Source organism: Trichechus manatus, unplaced genomic scaffold (assembly GCF_000243295.1).
Source record: "Trichechus manatus latirostris isolate Lorelei unplaced genomic scaffold, TriManLat1.0 scaffold00043, whole genome shotgun sequence".
In the NCBI taxonomy this organism is placed as follows: Eukaryota; Metazoa; Chordata; class Mammalia; order Sirenia; family Trichechidae; genus Trichechus; species Trichechus manatus.
The window spans coordinates 4,464,241-4,485,241 of NW_004443979.1; the positions used below are offsets into that span (position 1 = coordinate 4,464,241).

Sequence of the window (21,001 nt, forward strand, 5' to 3'; positions counted from 1 at the left end):
GTATGGATCCCTGGTGGCGTGGTGGTTAAGTGTTCGGCTGCTAACCAAAAGGTCGGCAATTCCACCAGCTGCTCCTTGGAAACCCTATGAGATAGTTCTATTCTGTCCTATAGGGTTGCTATGAGTTGGAATTGACTCGATGGCAGGGGGTTTAGTTTTTAGTCTTATATATATGTGTACGTGCGTGTGGCTCATGCAATTGTAGAGGCTGGCAAGTCCCAAGTGCATGGGTCAGGCATCTGGCTAGATACTTCTCCTGGCTCTCATAGCTACAGGGGTAACAAACCCAAGATTGGCAGGGAATACGGCAGGCCACTGGCTCAAGTCACAAGAACCAGAGGTCAGATGATGATGAGCTGGATGCAGGATCCACATCAAGAAATCAAGTTTTGCCAGAATGTCCATATATATATTGGATTCAGGCCACACCTCCAAGGAAACTCCCCTTATAACTGATGGGCTGATCACATTTGATCACATCATGGAGAATGACTACATCATTACACAACTGCCAAATTATATCATTATATAACTGCTAAACTACATCATTAAATAATTGACAAACTACTAAGAATCTTAGCCCAGCCAAGTTGACACACAACTTTAACCATCACATATAAATTTACAACAATGACAAAAAAATAACAGAGGCTGCTTATGTACAACCAAACACCTCATGGAATTTGGTTCCTTGGTTTGGAAGTTTAGAATCATGGTTTCATGGGATATACAAGTTAATTGGCCTAATAATGTGATTAGTGCTTCCAAGTTCATTGTGTAGTGCCTGGGGTTTTAAAAGCTTGCAGGTGGCCATCCAAAGCACTAAAATTGGTCTCTATTTGCCTGGAGCAACAGAGGAAAAAGGGGGGTCAGGAATAGAAGGAGCAGATGGAATGTATGGCTAATTGTCTCCATGAACAACTGCCTCCTTTGACCTGAGACCAGAAGAACTGGATGGCGCCCAGCTATCATTATTGAACATTTTGATCAAAGATTCTTAGAAGAATTCTGATCAAAAGGGGAAAAATGCAGAACAGAATTTCAAATTTTCATGGACTCCAGACTTTCTGGAGCCATAGAGGCTGTATGAACCCCTGAAACTATTGCCTTGAGATAATCTTTAAACCTTAAACCAAAAATATCCTCTGAAGTCTTCTTAAAACCAAACAATAGTTTAGCATAACTAGTAAAAAAATGTCTGCCTTGAGCATTATGCTCTTTTAAGAACCATCTATACGGGATCAAAGTGAAAACATCAACTCAAAAGATTAACTAGGAACCTTAGGGGCAGTGAGTTTATTTTAATGGGGGAGGAACAACTCAGAAAAGGAGGGTGAGAATGGATGCCCAACTCAAATAATATAATCAATGTCACTAATTGTATATGTAGAAACACTTTAATTGGTATATGTTTCGCTATGTATATTCTCAACAACAATAACAACAACAAAATGTCACCGGTGGATGAGAGGGGCTTTTACTTCTCTGTGTATTTCTGCACTGTATCTCTTACTCTTGACTTCTGCCACTGCCTTTACACCTCATTTTAGCCAGGGTTTCGAACCAGTTCTGTTGTTTGGAATCCCTGTTGAGAATTCGCACTTCAAACAAGTTCCCTGCTGAGAATTTGCGTTTCTAATAATGTCCCAGGAAGTTATACATAAGAATCACCTGTAGATCTTGTTAAAATGTAGATTCTGATTCAGTATCTCTGGGGTGGAATGCAAATTCTCAGCAGGGAACTTGTTAGAAATGCAAATTCTCAGCAGGGGGTCAAATGAAAAGGAACTGGTTCAAAGACCTGATTTTAGCTGCTTTTACCCGTATGCCTGAAGTGGAGCCCTGGTGGTACTGTGGCTAAGAGCTTGGTTGCTAACCATAAAGGTCAGCAGTTCAAATTCACCAGCTGCTCCTTGGAAACCATATGGGGCAGTTCTACTCCATCCTGTCGAGTCACTATGAATCAGAATCAACTCGATAGCAACAGGTTTGGTTTTTTTTGGTTACCCATACAACTACACCCAGACAATAAGACCTGCTTCCAGGAAGCTAGTGGCAAGTGGCTGGAAGCATGAAGACAGGTGACTCAACACCTTCCATTCACTTTTCTTTCGCTGACAGTTCCCCTCCTCCCAACGTCATTTAGTCTCTCAGCTGGTCACAAATCGGTCCTGTGGAAAAGGGTTTGAAAAATCCTGGTGATTTAGGAATGAGACTTCCAGATATGATAAAGTGACCACATAACTTATCTAGCTTAAACCTAGTATCGGTTTCTTTTTCAAAGTACTAGTGAGTCATTATTTTATTTTTATGTGATTACCACCAAAATGTGAACATGTTAAGTGAGCTATCGCTAGTAATCAGGGCCACTTGTTACATAACATCAGTAAGAGGGACTCAGGTGAGAAAGAACTCTGATTATAGGTATTTAGCCCAAATGTACATCAGTTCTAACTCCTTAAATGTATTTCTTTTGGAAGCTAATTGAAATACTTTATCAGTGAAAGTCTTGACACAACAGTTATACAAACATACATATAAGAACGTGGGGAAGTTAAGTAAGACTTATAATATACACCTTAACAAAACGATGGCTTAATTTGTACTCCTTTTGTAATTTTAACTAAATATTGTGGTGAGTAGTTCTTAACGCTAAATCTTAAGTGTATGGGCATTTATTACACACAATATGAAAATACCTCAGGAGGCTTGTGATTAACGCTGTGGTATTCAGGCACAGTTTATAGAGATTTTCAATCAAAAACAATAGGCCCAAGTGGATGATAAAACACATGAAAAAGATGTATATATACAACCAAGGACTTAATTCAGACTTGCTCATATCAGCACTTGTCTTGTCAGGGATAGTCTCGGGGAAGCATTCTCTGCACCTGGCCCAGGGGGTGCCCTGTGGATTAGCCCTTAGGGTAAGGTTGCCAGATACAGGGTGCTTAGTTAAATTTAATTTCAGATAAACAATGAATAACTTTTTAGTGTAAATATTTCCCAAATATGTCAGGGGACATACTTATACTAAAAAAAGTATTTGTTGTTTATTAGAAATTCAAATGTAACTGGGTGTCCTGTATTTTTACCCTATCCCTGGGTGCTGAAGAACACCTGCACACCTCCTTTCCCTGTCCTCCATGGCTAAACTTGGGATCTCTGAACCATCTCTGAACCACATGTCTGTCTTAGCTCTTTTGTGCTTACTGAAGCAAGATGCCTCACAGGTTTGAAAGTCTCCGATCTAGAATATCAACCCAGCCCGCTATTCTGAATGTCTCATTGGAAATTGCCTAATCCTCTGTTGGTTAGATTGGCTTCCTCCTAACAGAGCATTTGGTTCATACTGCATATTTTTGAATAATTTTTTAAACATTAGTGATTGGAGAGAGATGTTGGCTGCCTTGCCACTAACCATAATACACAGAAAATTCTAAGGACTTTCTTCTCTCTCTCTGCCTGAACTTAAAAGCTAATTTTTATTTTCAAAGACGTTTACTTAAGGTTTGGTGCTTTGATTTTAAGTGGAAGACAGATGGGGAATGAGATAGGAGGGCTCCTTTCAGATGAAGTTTGCACCGCTGGACTTTGGGGTGTGGAAAAGTTAGCTACTCAAAGGTTCAGTTTAAGATTTTCTAAGTCAAACCAAATGCCACCACTGTTGTTGTTGTTAGGTGTCATTTGAGTCAGTTCCAACTCATAGTGACCCTGTGTACAATAGAAAGAAACACTGCCTGGTCCTGTGCCATCCTCACAATTGTTGCTGTGTTTGAGCCCTGTGTTGCAGCCACGGTGTCAATACATCTCCTTGAGAGTCTTCCTCTTTTTTGCTGTCCTTCTACTTTACCAAGCATAATGTCCTTCTCCAGGGAATAGTCCCTTCTGATAACACGCCCAAAGTACATGAGGTAAAGTCTCACCATCCTCACTTCTAAGGAGTACTCTGGCTGTACTTCTTCCAAGACAGATTTGTTCATTCTCCATGATATATTCAATATTCTTTGCCAACACCATAATTTAAATGCATCAATTCTTCTTCAGTCTTCCTTACTCATTGCCCAGCTTTTGCATGCATATGAGGTGATTGAAAATACCAAGGCTTAGATCAGGTGCACCTTAGTCCTCCAAGTGACATCTTTGCTTTTTAACACTTTAAAGAGGTCTTTTGCAGCAGATTTGCCCAATGCACCACATTTGATTTCTTGACTACTGCTTCCATGGACATTGATTGTGGATCCAAGTAAAATGAAATCCTTGACAGCTACAATGTTTTCTCTGCTTATCATGATGTTGCTTATTGGTCCAGTTGTGAGGATTTTTGTTTTCTTTATGTTGAGGTATAATCCATACTGAAGGCTGTGGTCTTTGATCTTCATCAGTAAGTGTTTCAAGTCCTCTTTACTTTCAGCAAGCAAGGTTGTGTCATCTGCATATTGCAGGTTGTTATAAAGGTGTCTAAAATGTTCACAGTTCCTTCTTTTGCCTCAAAAAGTGACATTTATTCAAAGAGAAAAAAATAACAAGCTGTCCATCCTTTGGCTCCCTTCCCTCCACCCTCCTGCTTCTCCTCAGCCCCCCAGGATTGAACCCTGGCCAGGGCTAGGTAGCAGGATAGAAAACACCTCTCAGATGAGGTCAGCAACATTGAGGGGCATCTTCTCAGTGGAGGTGTTGTAGAAGGTCTCAGTGTCTGGAAGAATCCTCTTGTCTTTGTTTGTCCCCATGTTAATAGCCACAGCCTTACAGCCAAAACATCCACCAAGACTGATTCTGTGGATATAGTTTCCCTGTTGGTGGGAAGGTCATAGTTGATAAATAAAGAAACCTGCTGCACATCAATGCCTCCGGCCACTAAGTCAGTGGAATCAGTACTCTGCTAGAACCAGAAAGGAACTCCTTCATGACTGTGTCTCGTTCCTTTTGGTTCATATCTCCATGCCTGGTGGAGACAGTAAAATCTTGGGCATGCATCTTCTCAGTGAACCAATCAACTTTCCTCTGGGTGTTAATGAAGATGATTGCCTGGATAATGCTCAAGTTTTCATACAAATCACACAGTGTATCCAGCTTCCACTGCTCGTGTTCCACATTGACATAGAACTGGAAGATACGCTCCAGGGTTAATTCTTTCCTCTTGACAAGGATCTGAATGGGGTCCCTCATGAACTTCTTGGTCACCTCAAGCATATCAGAAGGCATTGCACCTGACAGCAAAACTACCTGGGTGTTGTGTTGAGCTTTTGGAATATGCCGTAGATCTGGTCCTTGAATCCATGGTTAACATTTCATCAGCTTCATCCAGTATGAACATCTTGATGCATTTGGGAGGCAGGCATCTTCAATTAAGCTTATCAGACACACAGCCTGGGGTACTCACGATGATATGAGGAGCCTCGATTTGCAGTTTCTGCACTTCAGCATGCATGTTGATGCCCCCAGTGTAGGCATGGCAGGAGGTACCCAAGTAATCTCCTAATGCCATTACCACCTTCTGTATCTGCTCAGCCAGTTCTCTAGTGAGATACAGGACCAAGGCTTGTGTGACCTTTAGATCTAATGCAATCTGCTGCAGAATTGATATGGCAAAAATGGCCATTTTCCCAGTCCCAGATGGAACTTGAAGGATCACATCACAACTCTTGATAAAAGGAAGAATGGCTTGCTGCTGGATGGCAAAAGGCTTCTCAAAACCATAGGTATAGATGCCTCAGAGCAGGGACTCTGAGAGGTTCATGTCATCAAAGCTGTCAACAATCTCATTCCAGTTACTCTTGATGACTTTGTGCTCCATCCCATCAGGACCACTACTACTAAAATCTAGCAAATAAGCAAATGAAATAGCAACGTGGTGTAATAAACAATAAAAACTGTAGAGTTGGAAGAGTTGAGATCAAGTCCTGGCTCTGTATCTGAACTAGCTGTGAGATCCCAGGCAAGTTATTTATCCTCCTTGAGCCTCAAATTCCTACTCAATGAAGTAAGGATAGCAATAGCTCCCCCATAGGGTAACTATGAAGAGAGATAGTGTGTCTAGAATTGATTTGTAAACTTCAAGTCCTATTCATATGTTTGTAGTGGGATGATAATGAAGATGAATGTCAAGATGTAAAGAAACATTAGAGGAAGTCAGTTATTAGACAAATATTTTAATTTAGATCCCTAACTTTTTACTACCTGCTCAGTCCACAAGAACTATATGGATAAGAGTAGTGTTCTTAGGTGGATTGGGAAAAGAAAAGAAAAAAAACACCCCCCCCGAAAAAAATGAACGTAATTCTATATGCTTTTATTATTTATTTGTTTATTTTTATTGTGCATTAGGTGAAAGTTTACAGAGCAGATTAGATTCCCATTCAATAATTTGTGCAGAAAATGTTTCATGGCCTTGGCTTCATTCCCTGCAATGTGTCAGCACTCTCCCCATTTCTGCCGTGGTTTCCTCATCCCCTTTTGTCCTGATTTTCTACCCCTCCCTGCCTCCTTGTCTTTGCTTTTGGGCAAATATTGCCCTTTTGATCTCTTATGTTGGTTATTCTAAGAAGCATGTTCCTCTCAGGTGTTATTGTTTATTTTATGGGCTTGTCTATTATTTTGCTGGGAGGTAGTCCCTGGGAATGGCTTCAGTTCCAGGTCAGAAGGGTGTCTTAGGGTCATAGTCTCAGGAGTTCCACCATTCTCTGTCAGACTGGTAAGTCTGCTCTTTTTTGTGAATTTTATTTTTTGTTCTACATTTTTCTCCCACTCTGTCCAGGACCTTATGTTTTAATCTCTTTCACAGCGGTCAGTAGTGGTAGCTGGGCACCATCTGGTTCTGGTCTGCACCCCACAAAAGGGCCGATTACAGTATTCTTCATTACTCAAGGAAAAAAAAAAAAACACTTTAACCAAGGCTTTAAAGAGTAAAATTCCAGTGGTATAATTTCTGTAAGGGTAGAACACGGACAGATATTAAGCCTCTGGATTTTAAAATTGCACTTCTCATATCTTCTTTATTTCCTTGCACACAGCTCCTTAATATTCTAAGTAAAACACAAAAGTTTTCAGAGAAACTGAGAACAAAAGTTAATGCTAAAAGCCTTTATTATCAAAGCTTCACCAAATCATGAATTTCATCCTTTACAGGGTCTTAAATTGCTTTTCTTTCACTTCCATTTCCCACACTTGGTCTTGAGTGCAAGTCAGGCAAAGTTCCAGCTCTAGGCTAAAAGGTGTTCACTTGTAGAATTCAGAATCATCTGACCTTTTTAAAGGGAGAGGAGGGTGTCAAGTGGGACAATCCTTGCCCAATAATCAATCTTTAGGTGTAGGAGCAGAGCAGCTATGCCAAATACCTCAAGATTACTTAGTTCTGGGTCCTAGGAAAGAGAGAGGACTGTGAATAAAAAGCAGAAGACCCATCTTCACCCAAGCCTCTGTAAGACTTAGGAAAGCCAGCCAACATCGCTTTAGTAATGTCTGATTCAAAGAGTAAATGGAAAGGCATTCTCCACTGTGCCACAGACCACTGAACAGCACTGCCTGTGCTCCCAGGTTTCAGTGGCAGCACCCAGCATAGCATGCAGTGGTGATACCCAGCAGAGGGGCAGGTGGCCTGGTGCCTGTGCAGGAGGCAGTGGTACCCAAGAGATGCACAGAAATGCCTGAATGCAGTGGGCCGGGCAAGTAGAGAGCAATCTTTCAGTTCACAGTAGATATGGTTGAGCTTGCAGGACACGGTGATACTCAACAGAGCAAAAAAGGCATAAAAATGGCATCTTTTGCAAGAGTTTTAACGAAGAACCTTTGAGACACATCTCAAGACTTTTCCTTGTTTGGTGAGAGGAGGGCAAACTCTAGAGAAGGCTCCATTTTGGACAGCATACCTCACTTCCTCTTCCCTAAAAGCAGTCTTACAAGTTGTTACATGATAAAATGATAGTCTTTTCCAGGCATTTGACCAAGCCACTCCTGGGCTCAAAGCTTTCCTCTGGTTTCCTGTAATACTTGGAGTGGATTCAGGCATCCCTGACTCCCACCCTAGAATTTACGAGCTAATAGCATTTATGTTACAGGGCTGTTAGGAGGATTAAATGATGTAGTACTGTCAAGGACTTAGAATGGTACAGGCACATAGTAAGTCTCCTCTGTATTAACTCTAGTATGATTACTGTCTGCATTCACCTCCTAAATAGGCCCCATTTTCTGCTTAGTGTGCCGTGAGTCAGTCTTAGGTTTAAATTGTGACTCACTATATACTAGCTGTATGTGCTTGGACAAATTACTCAGCCTCTTGGTACTTTTAATTAATTCCAAAAATATGGAACACATTATGTGCCAGGCATTGTACCAGGTGCTGTAAACACATGGATGAGCGGCTCGAACATGGTCTCTGCCTGCAAAGTGCTCACTGTCTGGGGCTGGGGGACAGACAACTAAAGAAGCAACTATAATACAGAGCTGTAAGGACAGCAGAAGCTCACTTACACAACCTGAGTTGGACCAGTAGTTGATAGATCAGTTTAAAAAGTCAGTAAAAGTAGAGAATCATAAAAAATGTTATCTATGTGCCTTAAATGTTCTATCTCAACCTAAAACATATAAATGTACATTAATCTGTCAATCTTTTGATGTAGGGCCAAGGTATGTGTCTAATAATCTAATTCTCAGGTCATATTTCTGACATAAACAACACCCATAATACATTTTTTTTAATTTTCAGTTTTAATTTCTTTTAACCGGAGTGAGAACTTAGACACTGGCAAATCAACCTGAAAGTAGAATCTGTTTAGATTTTTTAATGATTTTTTTCCATTTATGGCTGTCACATCTATACCTAATGTGACAGCAATGTTTAGCAGCTCACATTTATATTTTTCCACATAATTTTTCATAGAAATAACTTTATATACTCATATTTTATGAATCTATATAATATTTCATTGAATGACATAACAACAAGTAAAACAGGCATAAAATACATTTGGAAGAAACACTTCCGATTCTTGGCAGGCATACAATTTCAGTTCAACTAGAGGGAGCAAAAGAAGTGGGTACTGGAAAGTAGCTTACCAGCTTTGAGTACTGGTGAGTCCAGGGCTTTAGTCAGACTGTTTTACAAAGGAAATGATGTGTATCAAGTGAGCTGGTTAAGTAGAAGTGGGTTTTGAAAGCATTTACAATACAATGGGTACCCATAAGAAGGATATATAACCTGGACTTGGGGGTCAGAGAAGCCTTTCCAGAGGAAGCGATTATGAGCCGAGACCTACAGGTTTGGAAGGTCCTAACCATAAGAAAAGTCAGGAAATAGTGTTTCAGGCCCTGGAAACAGGCAGAGAGAGAAGAGAGTACCTACAACAGAGAAACTGAAAGAAGTATTGCTGGAGTGTGGTGTGCAGAGGGAGAATTGCTGAAGATAAAGCTTGAAAGGGATCTTGCAAGCCATTTAAACAAATTTAGACTTTATTTTAGGGACAAGAGAAAGTTATGGAAAATTTCTAATTAGGGGACTGACATCATCAGACTTGTATTTTAGAAAGATCACTCGACTGAATTTCAGGGGACAGTAGAGATGGTGGTGGTGCAGTGAAGGGATGCAGATTAAGACATTCCAGAGACCAGGAGGTTAGGTGACTGATGGTTGTGATCTGATCTAGGGTAGTGGCATAGGGATAGAGAAGAGCAGACATCAGATTTGAGAGGGAGTTAGGGAGCAGAATATTTTTTGAATATTCTAGGAGGGTTTGGTGACCGATTGCACTTTGGGAATAAATGAAAGGGAAAAAGCCTGATTAAAGCCACACAAACTTTGGAGGTGGTGCCATTTACTGAAATAGAGAACATCAAAGAAGAGTAGGTTTGCAGGAAAGATGAGTTCAGTTTGGAGCATATGGAATTTGAGGTTTAAAGAAGCTGTGGGATGTCCATTAGGTAGCTAGACGTGTGCCTATAAAACTATATCTCAGCTGTTAAAAGTGGCGAAAAAGTCATGTAAGATAAGGAATGAGAAGGACACGACTGATTTTATCAATGAAGAGGCTACTGGTGACCTTGGTGAGAGCAATTTTAGAAAGATGGTGGGTACAATTGCCAGATTGTAGTGGGTTGAGCAATGCCTGGGAATGAGGAAATGACTGTGTATGGTTCACCATTTACAGAATTTGGGCTTTGAAGGGGAGGACAGCTTAGCTGGAAGGGGAGTAGGGGATGAAGAAGAACATGTTTCAGTGTTGCTGAGTGAAGTCAGTAGAAGGATAAAGGTTACAAATGCAAGCAAGAGAAGGAATGAGGAAGGGGGTTAAATGGGGAAAACCATATTTGTTATGGAACGCTGTTGACAGGGATAGATGGGGAAAACCATATTTGTTATGGAACACTGCTGAGAGGGATAAATGAGTAATCCCATATAAAGTACCAAGCACAAAGCCTGCATATGGCTTCTTAGTTCCTTCCATTCTCTTCGCGCTGCCCCTCCCCTATTTTGTCTCATTTTGTCCTTACCTACAATCTGATATGGTAACTTTGGCCTGTGCCTTCTTAGCTGCACACCTGTAGTTTTAGAAAGCTCCCCGTGGAATTCTAGATGAGTATCTAGGTTTAGGAACTAGCAGAAACTGGCCTAATGTCTTGCATACCTCCTCTTCCCATATATGTCCATAATGCCTACACCCAAACTCTGTTCTTATGCTCATATTCACTGTCATATTCGGCTGTCAGCAAAGGTGATGGGTTCCTAGCTGTGCCCAAGTCATCTTGTGTACTCACTCAGACTTCACTCAGAGTATGCTTTTTTAGGAAAGAGGCTCTTTCCTCCTTGTAGCCTTATTCCAATGCTTGTCTTTAATTATTTAAAAAATTATTAATAATGTTAAATGCTTAGCCCATTGCTTTCATGTAATAGATATTCTAAAAAATGTTAAGTTTCACTCAACTTTGTTCCTTTTGACACATCCTATTTCTTTATTGCTCATCTCTAAGCCATTTCTCTGACATCATTTAGGACTCACCCCTAAATATTGTTTTTTGGCATTTTTGTGTATTTCTTTCCAGTTTATGTTTTAGAAAAATATAATTGAAAACATACTGCATGTATTTTTTCCACTTGCTATTTTACTGTAAGAAATTCCCATCTGCTATTAAAATGATTACATATGACTTTTGATGACTGGTAGATATTCCATCTTATAGATGGACCAAACTTCACTTGGCCATTGTCCCATAGTTAGGCTTCTAGGCGCTTATATCTTTTTACATAAATCTTTGTTCACATTGCTGATTATTTCCTTATACTAGTCTCCTAAAGGCTGGATTACAATAGTAAATATTTTTTTAAAAAATAGGAAAGCTAGTTTCACTTTCAGCATTGGACATGTGTCTTAGTCATCTAGTGCTGCTGTAACAGAAATACTACATATGGATGGCTTTAACGAAGAGAAATTTATTCTCTCACAGTCTAGTAGGCTACAAGCCCAAATTCAGGGTGTCAGCTCCAGGGGAACGCTTTCTCTGTCAGCTCTGCAGGAAGGTCCGTGTGGTCAATCTCCCCTTGGTCTGGGAGCTTCTCTGCGCAGGAACCTCACTCAGGTCCAAAGGACACGCTCTTGCTCCCAGCACTGCTTTCTTGGTGGTATGAGGTTCCCGTCTGTCTCTGCTTGCTTCTCTCTTTTATATCTCAAAAGAGATTGGCTTAAGACTATCTGTTCTTGTAGACCTCATCAGTATAACTGCTGCTAATCCATCTTATTACATCATAGCGATAGAGTTTACAACACATAAGGAAATCCAATCAGATTACAAAATGGTACACAATCATACAATACTGGGAATCATTACCCAGCAGAGTTGACAGATATTTTTGGGGAACACAATTAAATCCATGACAACATGATACTGCTATTCTCTCACCAGCAGAGAGCTAACTTTTCAAGTTCCATTTCTATTGTTACAAAAAAGAATGACTTTATTCATCTCATTCATTTTTATCTTTGGTAAGTAGCATCATCATCTTCATCCTAAAAACATTAATCATCTAATTGTTTATGGTATTGTACACTGTTCAGAGAGAACTACATAGGTCTAACCCCTGTGTACCAAAAGTTTACAGTACAAGAAAGACATCTTGATGCAAGCTTGCATGCTTTAGATTCACCAAATGCAGACAAAAACTATTAAAGCTACCACATGCATGGACCTCCAAATGGGTCTAGAGTAATCACATATAAAGGGTCAGGGCCAAAGTACATTTATTACATAAACTGTAAACACCCAGCCTTCACCTGGGCCAAATGTAAATAACAAATGTACAGTCTGCTCCAGTGGCATCACTAGGGTTAGTGTCACCCAGTGTGATAACTCATGGTATCATCCCCCCTACCACAATGGACCTCCTCCCATACCAGACCGTACAGAATCCTTAGTAATGTTTTCTGTATTAATGTTACTTGTAAATCATAATTCCCGTATATCACTGAATGTAATGGTAATGGTAGTGACATAAACAACTAACAAAATTAAAATTCTACCTTTAAATTACAATATCATATGCAGGCACAGTGGTTAAGAGCTGAGACTGCTAACCAAAAGGTCAGTAGTTCGAATCCAGCAGGTGCTTTTTGCAAACCCTATGGGGCAGTTCTACTCTGTCCTATAAGGCCGCAATGAGTCGGAGTCAGTCGACTCGACAGCAATGGATAAATGTATTTATATTTACATAGCTTCATGTGACTAAAGTAAAAATTCGGGAAGAAAACAGTAGAATTCGAAGTAAAAATGTTTAAGAACTACATCAAGTTATGTCCATTTTAACGTTAAACTTTACCATTACATTAGATACAATAATGGATTAGATTTGCATAATCAATAATGGTCCAAATAATGTAGAAGTTGTAGGCAAATGCATATGGAAATATATTCACAAATGAAATAATACCATAAAAATAAATAGGAACACATGCACAAGCATTTCAGCACTTAGTGACCATCTCGACTAAATCAGAACTTTCCTTTCCTGGCCTTCAAAGCTATGAACTTGTGAATGACTTCATCGAAATCAGTGCCTTTTGCCAACTCACTTTTTAATGTGTCACTATTTTTTTAAACCATAATTCAAACTTAAACCCTGAAAATTTCATTAAAGTCAGATAAATACTTGCAAGACATTGATTTTTTTTAAAAAGAAATTTTAAAAAGACTAAATTTTTTAAAAACTGAATTTAAGATTTAAGTTATATTTCTAAGCATGTATCAAGAAACATAGCATTTCCCCCACCTCATATTTTAAACTATCAATTTCTCTATTTCGTTAGCAAAGAGTTATGTGATCAATAATTGTTATGCATGTAAGTTTATTACCAATTTTAATCATAGAATAATATGTGATAAATATAGTTGTAAATTGCTAAAATGTAATATTTCTTAGATTATATAAATACTAACAACAAAATTGTTTTGTAAAATCTTTCTACATTGTGTTCCAACATTGTTAGTAACTGAGTGGAAGCCTTTTTTGATTTTTCTCCTTCTTTTCCTTTAATTACTACTTCATTCTCAAAAAATGTTTTGTATATGTTCACAAATACTAATTACCACAATATTGTAGCTAAAACACTAGAAAAGTTGACAAAATCAGCGACTAAAAAAACACTGGCAGCAACAAAACAACAGTGCATGCCTGTAGCGTGGGCAGATGAAACCATGTGATTTGAAGTGTCATTGTAATTGGGTAATAATGAGAGCTTTGACTGGAGTGCATTAGAAGGTTCAAAAAGTAAATTAGCGTAGAGTTTTAGCCTTGCAGGTATATTGCACGAAAAACATTTTTGTTATTATAACTAACTACAGGGATGTTTTTATTAAAAATAATAAATTTCTGCTGAAATGCTGCATAAAAATTTTATAGACAGTCATTCTGGTATCACCCCCTTCGACAGTGTCACCTGGTGCAGTCTGCACTCTCTCAGCCCCCTAGGGATGCCACTGCTCTGCTCCTTCCCCGCTGAAGGTCTCTGTTGTAGCCTTTTCCCTCCTCTCTTGCAGTGCATGATAACAACTGGCTGTTCTCAGAAAGGTACTGTAACTACCGCCTGTTTCATTTTCTAACTTCTTCTCCTCGTCTTCCTTTTTGGCCCACTTTTGTCATGTAATGCCATACCACTGCCCTGTCCCCTAGCCCTGCCTCAGGTCCTAGACTACTCCTGCCCTTAATCAGAGGGGGTGGTGGGTGGCATTATTTGAAGAGCTTACATGATCTCCCATAGCTAGTCAACCTGGAGCTGTGTTTGGAAACCACAGGCCCTGACTGTGGCTGTTAGACCTCCCAGACACCATCTGCTGCCTGTCTGTCATCATCACCTTCAAGGACTGCTCATCTGGCTGGGCCTCCCCTACCACCCTCACTGCAGCTGTCCCACGTGTGTCTGCCCTCCCCACACCATAAGAGAGCTCATCTAGGTTCCAGCAACAAGCTTATCCTTGTCTGCCTCATTCACGTGGAAACAAAAATAGCATCAATAACAACAGCAAGTATTAGTGAATGCTTACTATGAACTCGTTTAATTGTTAGCCTTTCCATTTCTGGCCATGACAAGAGATATACCATAACTTACTCATGAAGAGATCTGATGACACGTGGACAAACATATTGGTCACTTTATCAAAACTGGCATCAAAACTAATATCCCCTGTCTATCTAGAACAGGCAAGGGAGCAGGAAGAGCTGAACACCTACCTGTCTCACTACCTCTGTGCCAGGCATGGTGCTTCCCCTGCTGTATCCAGTGGCCCAGTCACAAACAAGAAGGTCTTCAGAAGCCAAGTGTTGTCACAGAATGCTTGTTGAAATAAAAGCACTGAATTCATTCTTGGGTAGATTACCTTCCTGTGGAGTATCTTGTCCCTTTACCTAGTTTTCTTGTTCTTTCTGAGTCTGATCTGTATCTGTTTTACTATTTTACAGCTACTAGGGTACTGGAAGTAAATTAGAAAGAATTTTAAGTACTTCCTTTTTTTCTCTGTTAGCTTCATGGTATCATGAACCTACGGTCTGAAAAGAAAGGTTCTGATTATCTGGGTACTGCAGACATCCATACTAGCTCTCTTAGCACTGACTGAGAGTTAATTATTATCAAATCTCCATCTGCTTAGGTCAGTTTCAAGTTATTCCAAGTGCTTAGTGAATAATACTCACACAATTTATTTTACTGTTTACTCTCTCACCTTACAGTAATCAGCTAGTAAAATAAAAATTGCAGACGGGTACTTTAAAATTGTTGTTTGTAAGGCTCTGTCCCATCCATGTTAAATTTATGCTTTTTCTTCAATTTTATTTTATTATTTTTACTTCCTTTTCATGAATCACATAATCATGTCTTTAGGGGCATTGGTAATGTTCCTATGTATGTTTGAATAAATTTTTATGTCTTGGAGATGATAGCTCTGTTTTCCATTTGTGGTAAATATTTTTCTTTTGTTTTTATCATTAGTTGTTCTTATTGCTTAAAAGTTACAAAAACTTATGTGACTGTATTTAACCATTTTATTTCATTTGTGATATCTCCTTTTTATCCAATTGAAACAAAATGATTAACTTAAAGTGGGAATCAGAGCCCTTTTCTTCCCTTAGGGTTTTGTTCCCCAGTCATCCTTGATATCTTACAATGACATTCTGTGGGCCTCAAATCCCAGGGCCTGTAGCTAACTCTTCAATGCATTATTTTCACAAAGTTTAACACTTGTGTTAAGACTTCAACTGAGAAGTTACCTTTAGAGTCCATTGTGTACCTGTTTATCCTGTATTTAGAACTATCTCCCATGTTTTTTAACATCCAAGGAGTCTATGGCTTACCCCGCTTGCACCCAAGTTGGTACCCAGGTTCATCATTCACTCATTCATTCATTTATTCATTTGCTCACACATTCATTTATTCATTCATTTACTATATGTGGTAGACAGACTCTAAGGTAGCCCCAATGATCCCTGCTTCCTGGTGTTCACCTTTGTGTGCAGGCAGGACCTATGACTTGCTTCTAATCAATAGAATACAGCAAAAGTGATAGGATGTCACTCTTGTGATTATGTTACCTAATATAAGACTCTGTTTTGCTAGCAGATTTCCTCTAAAGACTCTCCTTGCTGGCCTGATGAAATAAGTGGCCATGTTGGAGAAGTCCATGTGGTGAGGCAGCTGCCAACCAACATCCAGCAAGAAGCTGGAACCCTCAGTCCTGCAGGTGCAAGGAAGTGAGTTCTGCCAAGAACCTGAGTGAGCTTGGGAGAAGATTCTTCCCCATTTGAGTCTTCAGATGAGAACACAGCCCAGCCAGCATTTCGATTGCAGCCTTGTGAGGCCCTAAGCAAAGGAACCATCTAAACCATGCCTGGACTCCTGAAACATGGAAACTGTAAGATAATAAATGGGTGTTGATCTAAGTATTTGGTCATTTGTTTACACAGCAATAGAAAGCTAATACATTGTGTTATACTAAATACCATATATACATTATCTCACTTAGGGCTGGAAATAACCACATAAGGCCGATGCTAATATTATCCCCATTTTACTGATGAAAAAACTGAGGTTCAGGAGTTTAACTGTAGAACATTCTGCTCTTAACCACTGCACTATTATGACATGTTCCATTTTAATTTATTTCATAATTTCATGGATCAAGTTTATCATTGTTTAAAACACACCTCCTGAAATATAACAACCACATTTAGAAATAGTCCCACTTGGCACACCTAGTACATGTCATGGATTGAATTATGTCCCCCCAAACAAGTGTGTTTCAATTTGGCTGGGCCATGATTCCTGGTATTGTGTGATTTTCCCATATGTTATAAATCCTGCCTCTATGATGTTAATGAGGGAGGATGGGTGGCAGTTGTGTTAATAAGGTAGGACTCAATCCACAAGATTAGATTGTGTCCTGAGGCAATTTCTTGAGATATAAAAGAGAGAAGTGAGCGGAGAGACAGGGGGACCTCATACCGTCAAGAAAGCAGTGCCGGGAGAAGAGTGCATCCTCTGGACCGGGGTCCCTGTGTGGAGAAGCTCCTAGTCCGGTGGAACACTGAAGAGATGAAGGCCGACAGAGAGAAAAAGCCTTCCTCTGGAGCTGATGCCCTGAATTTCGACTTTTATAGCCTACTTTAACTGTGAGGAAATAAATTTCTCTTTGTTAAAGCCGTCCACTTGTGGTATTTCTGTTGTAGCAGCACTGGATGACTAAGACAGTACACAAAGAAGACATTTTTATAAATTCAACTTTAGAAGAAACTTTCCTGTAATTCTTTTGTGCTGTATTTTCATCATATATGACAGAAATAATACTAGATACACAAATAGGAGAGTTTCTCTTTTGTGTTAAAGTAGTGAGGGACTGGAAACTATTTAGAAGGGAGAAAAATCGTGACAAGTATGAGCCCCAAATGCCAGGGAATTGAAGATTTTCTGTTCCAGCATGCTCCTCTGGAATTACAACGTTCAGGTAAGCATCAGTGAGAATGTGCTGAAGCTCGAATTCTGTCTTTCACTTTGATGTAAGACTAAAACACTTCTTTTTGTGTCCTAACTTTTCCACTTCTGATCAGGTATAGGGAAAAATTAAGAAGTGGAGAGACATAAAAACACTTCATTTACAACTAAAATCCCATTTGGTTCAGTGTTGTGAGGAGCTGAGGTGGGATTGTGACCCTAGTACTGTGTCTTCTAATGAGAGTCCTTTCTATTCTGCATTTATCAGATGTTAATTATTCATACTGCATAATTGAGGACTTTAGAGTCAGAGATTCACCTGCAATATTTGGAACACCAGTGGAGGTCTACATCAATACAGAATTTATACAGCAGCTGGTGCTAGTCAAAGCTAATGATGGAATTTCAGTTTAATAAAAAGACCCCCAGCTGAGCACACCATCTTGAAAATGTATACTTATCAAACAGCTTTCAATCAGTTCAAGAGTGACACTTTAATTGGGAAGAGGAAGATTTTCAGAGTAGTTTGTCATCATGCCAATTCCAGATCAATAACTACATGTCTGCTCTATAGTAGACTTAGATTTTGCTTTATATTAATTGAGCCATGTCTACGTTTGGATGAGGAGATCTATATTTCACTTGACAATGTGTAATGATATCTTCTTTCAGTTCACCTGTGTGTCTTTATAATAAACATGAACAAAATTTAGGCTTGTAATTATAAAAATCAATATAATATTTTTTGCAAACTTTCTTTTTTGTAACAGGAAAGCCAAACCAAACCATACCCATTGCTGTCAAGTTGATTCCGACTCATAGCCACCCTATAGGACAGAGTAGAACTGCCACACAGGGTCTCCAAGGAGCATCTGGTGGATTTGAACTGCTGACCTTTTGGTTAGCAGAAGGACTCTTAACCACTGTGCCACCAGGGTTTCCATTGCTTACTAAATATTTATATTTTCTCAGAAGTTATTTTGTTGAAATAAAATTATATGAGTACAAAATTAAATTATGGTGAATTAACTATAAGGAGAGAACACCAAGGAATCATAATCTTAATTTATGTAAAATTATTTGGGCAAAGACTGTACAGAGTAATTGACTAACAAGAAATAAAAAGGTCTTAATTTCTGCAGGAAGGATTTCAAATAATAAAGAACAAGATGACTCAGTCATCAAGCCTTTGTTTCCATATTTGTTAAAAGGAGATATTCATTCAAACTGGTGGCTTTCAAACTCTTTGTAGACTACTGTTCTCAATGGTGCATTAAGGGGTACTATGTGGCAGGGCAGGGTAGGTGGAGGGGCAGGAGGGAAATGAAGCAGGAGCCCAGTATGGAGGTTGAGGCAAAGCCTGAGGGAGCGGGCTCTGTACTTCCCTTTCTCACTTCAGCCAGGACAGATCTACTCTTTTTTTTTTTTTAATGTATCTGTATCTATTCGAGGAGCCCTGGTGGTGCAGTGGTTAAGCTCTGAGCTGCTAACCGAAAGGCTGACGGTTTGAACCCACCAGCTCCTCTGAGAAAGAAAGTTGCGGCTGTCTGCTTCCTAAGGATTTACAGCCTTGGAAACTCTATGGGGCAGTTCTACTCTGTCCTATAGGGTTGCTATGAGTCAGAATCAACTCGACGCCAATGGGTTTGGTTTCGCTTTTGGTATATCTATTTGTATAGATATAAATTTAGATATAGAAATATTGAGTCTGTGTATAAGATTTCTTTTGAAAAATAGGGTTCCATGCTAAAATATAGTTTGAAAACCACTGAAATAAGTGGTTTTGTTCCTATAGAAGGTTCAGCCAAAGATGTACACCAAGTTTCATCGCAAACCTTTTCCTAGATAGGTTTGCCAGACCCCTATCAATCAGAAAAAACCCAAAGTTAAGCCATCATTATTTAAATTATTAACTAATAGCAACTATAATGAAGCTATTCTCCTGGTTGATGACTGAGCCAATTGGCATAGCCTTCAGGACAGGTGGATAGCAGGGAGTGTGAGACTGTTTCCTCTGGCAAAGAACCTGAAGAATCAGAATAGGGTGGCTCTGATTGGTGGTAGATCCACGTGATTTGGAGAGCCATCAAACACCCAGCTGAATCCTTTCATGAAAACCATCTACCCCTGGGAAGCACCTGCCATCAGGTGGTAAGTCCTGTTAGTTTAAGTCCCTTCTAGTGCTTAGTGGGGTAAGTGATTGACCTCCCTCAATCTAAAGCCTGAATCATAGCCAAGTTGGGAATATAGTCTTTATTTTTATATGATCAGATTTATATTTTTATTACATTTAGAAATTATTTGTACATATACACTCTAGCTAAATCTTTGCATTAATCAATAAATGGTATGCATATTGGGATTTTTTGTGCAGACTATTTTTTTTCCTTTTGATAAGACTCCTCCTCCCTCCCCTTCTCCCCTGCTGGTCCTGCCCTCACAGTAATCCATTTTATCAAACTAACATGCATCTTTCCATGTTTTTTAATCCATATTCATATTATTATGGGAATTCCCATGCATATAGATTTCGTGCCATTAAAAAAATTAGGATCTATTATACACTCTTTACTTGTGTTTTCCTTTTTTCACTACAAATTACCTCAGGAGAATCCTTCCAAGTCAACTGATATCGTTCTACTTCATTTTCTGCTTCTTTGGTGGTATGGAGTATGGAGGTACCAGTGATTTATTCAGCCACTCCCTTTGAGCATCTACTTTGTTGCCAGTATTCTGTTACATTAAACAACGCTGAGATTAACTTCCTTGTACATGTGTCCCTGCGTCCTGGGGCTTTTATGTTTATGGGATTGATTTTCAGAAGTGAGAATTCTGGGTTAAAGGGATGTGGCTATTTGATTTTAATAAATGTTGTCAGTTTTCTCAAAAAGATTGTAACAATTCTCATTTCCACCAGCAATAAGGAGAACACCATTTTCCTTTTGTAGCCATACCAAAATGGGTACTATTGCTCTTTCTTATTTTTGCCAGACTGATTGATTTAGACCTCATCGTTACTTTAATTTCCATTTCCCTAACTACTAGTGGGAACCCTGGTGGCACAGTGCTTAAGAGCTCCAATGCCAACTAAAAGACTGGCAGTCCGAATCCAATCCACCAGCTGTTCCTTGGAAATCCTATGGGGCAGTTCTGCTCTGTCCTGTAGGGTCATTATGAGCCGTAATCGACTCAGTGGCAATGCGTTTAACTACTAGTGAGCTTAAATGTCTTTCCATAAAGTTGTAGGCTATCTGATTTTGCTCCTCTGCAAGTAGTTTTTATTTTGGGTTGTATGTTGAAACAGCTCATTGTACATTAATCTTGTATTTGTCATCTGTGTTAAAATATTTTTTCTAAATTTATCATTATTTTTTATTATCATTTGAAATACATATTTTAATGTGGTTAAATATGTGTATCTTTTCTTTTACAGCTTCTAGGTATATGGCTTTATGGAGATTTCCCCATCATGTATTTTTGGACTATTTTTATTCTTTTATTTTTATGTTTAAGTTTTTAACCCAAGTGAAATTATTTTTTAT

The 21,001-nt window shown here is 39.2% G+C and overlaps 1 protein-coding gene and 1 pseudogene across 1 annotated transcript in view; one reads left to right on the forward strand and one right to left on the reverse strand.

Moving 5' to 3' along the window:
• The window catches only part of LOC111820579 (uncharacterized), a 35,590-nt gene extending 17,736 nt beyond the window's left edge, over positions 1-17,854 (forward strand). The window contains 2 exon segments of the mRNA XM_023731446.1: positions 17,728-17,760; positions 17,763-17,854. Coding sequence (XP_023587214.1) covers positions 17,728-17,760; positions 17,763-17,854 — 125 coding nt within the window.
• On the reverse strand, positions 4,632-8,008 carry LOC101352969 (eukaryotic initiation factor 4A-I-like; annotated as a pseudogene).
• Positions 17,855-21,001: the final 3,147 nt, after the last annotated feature.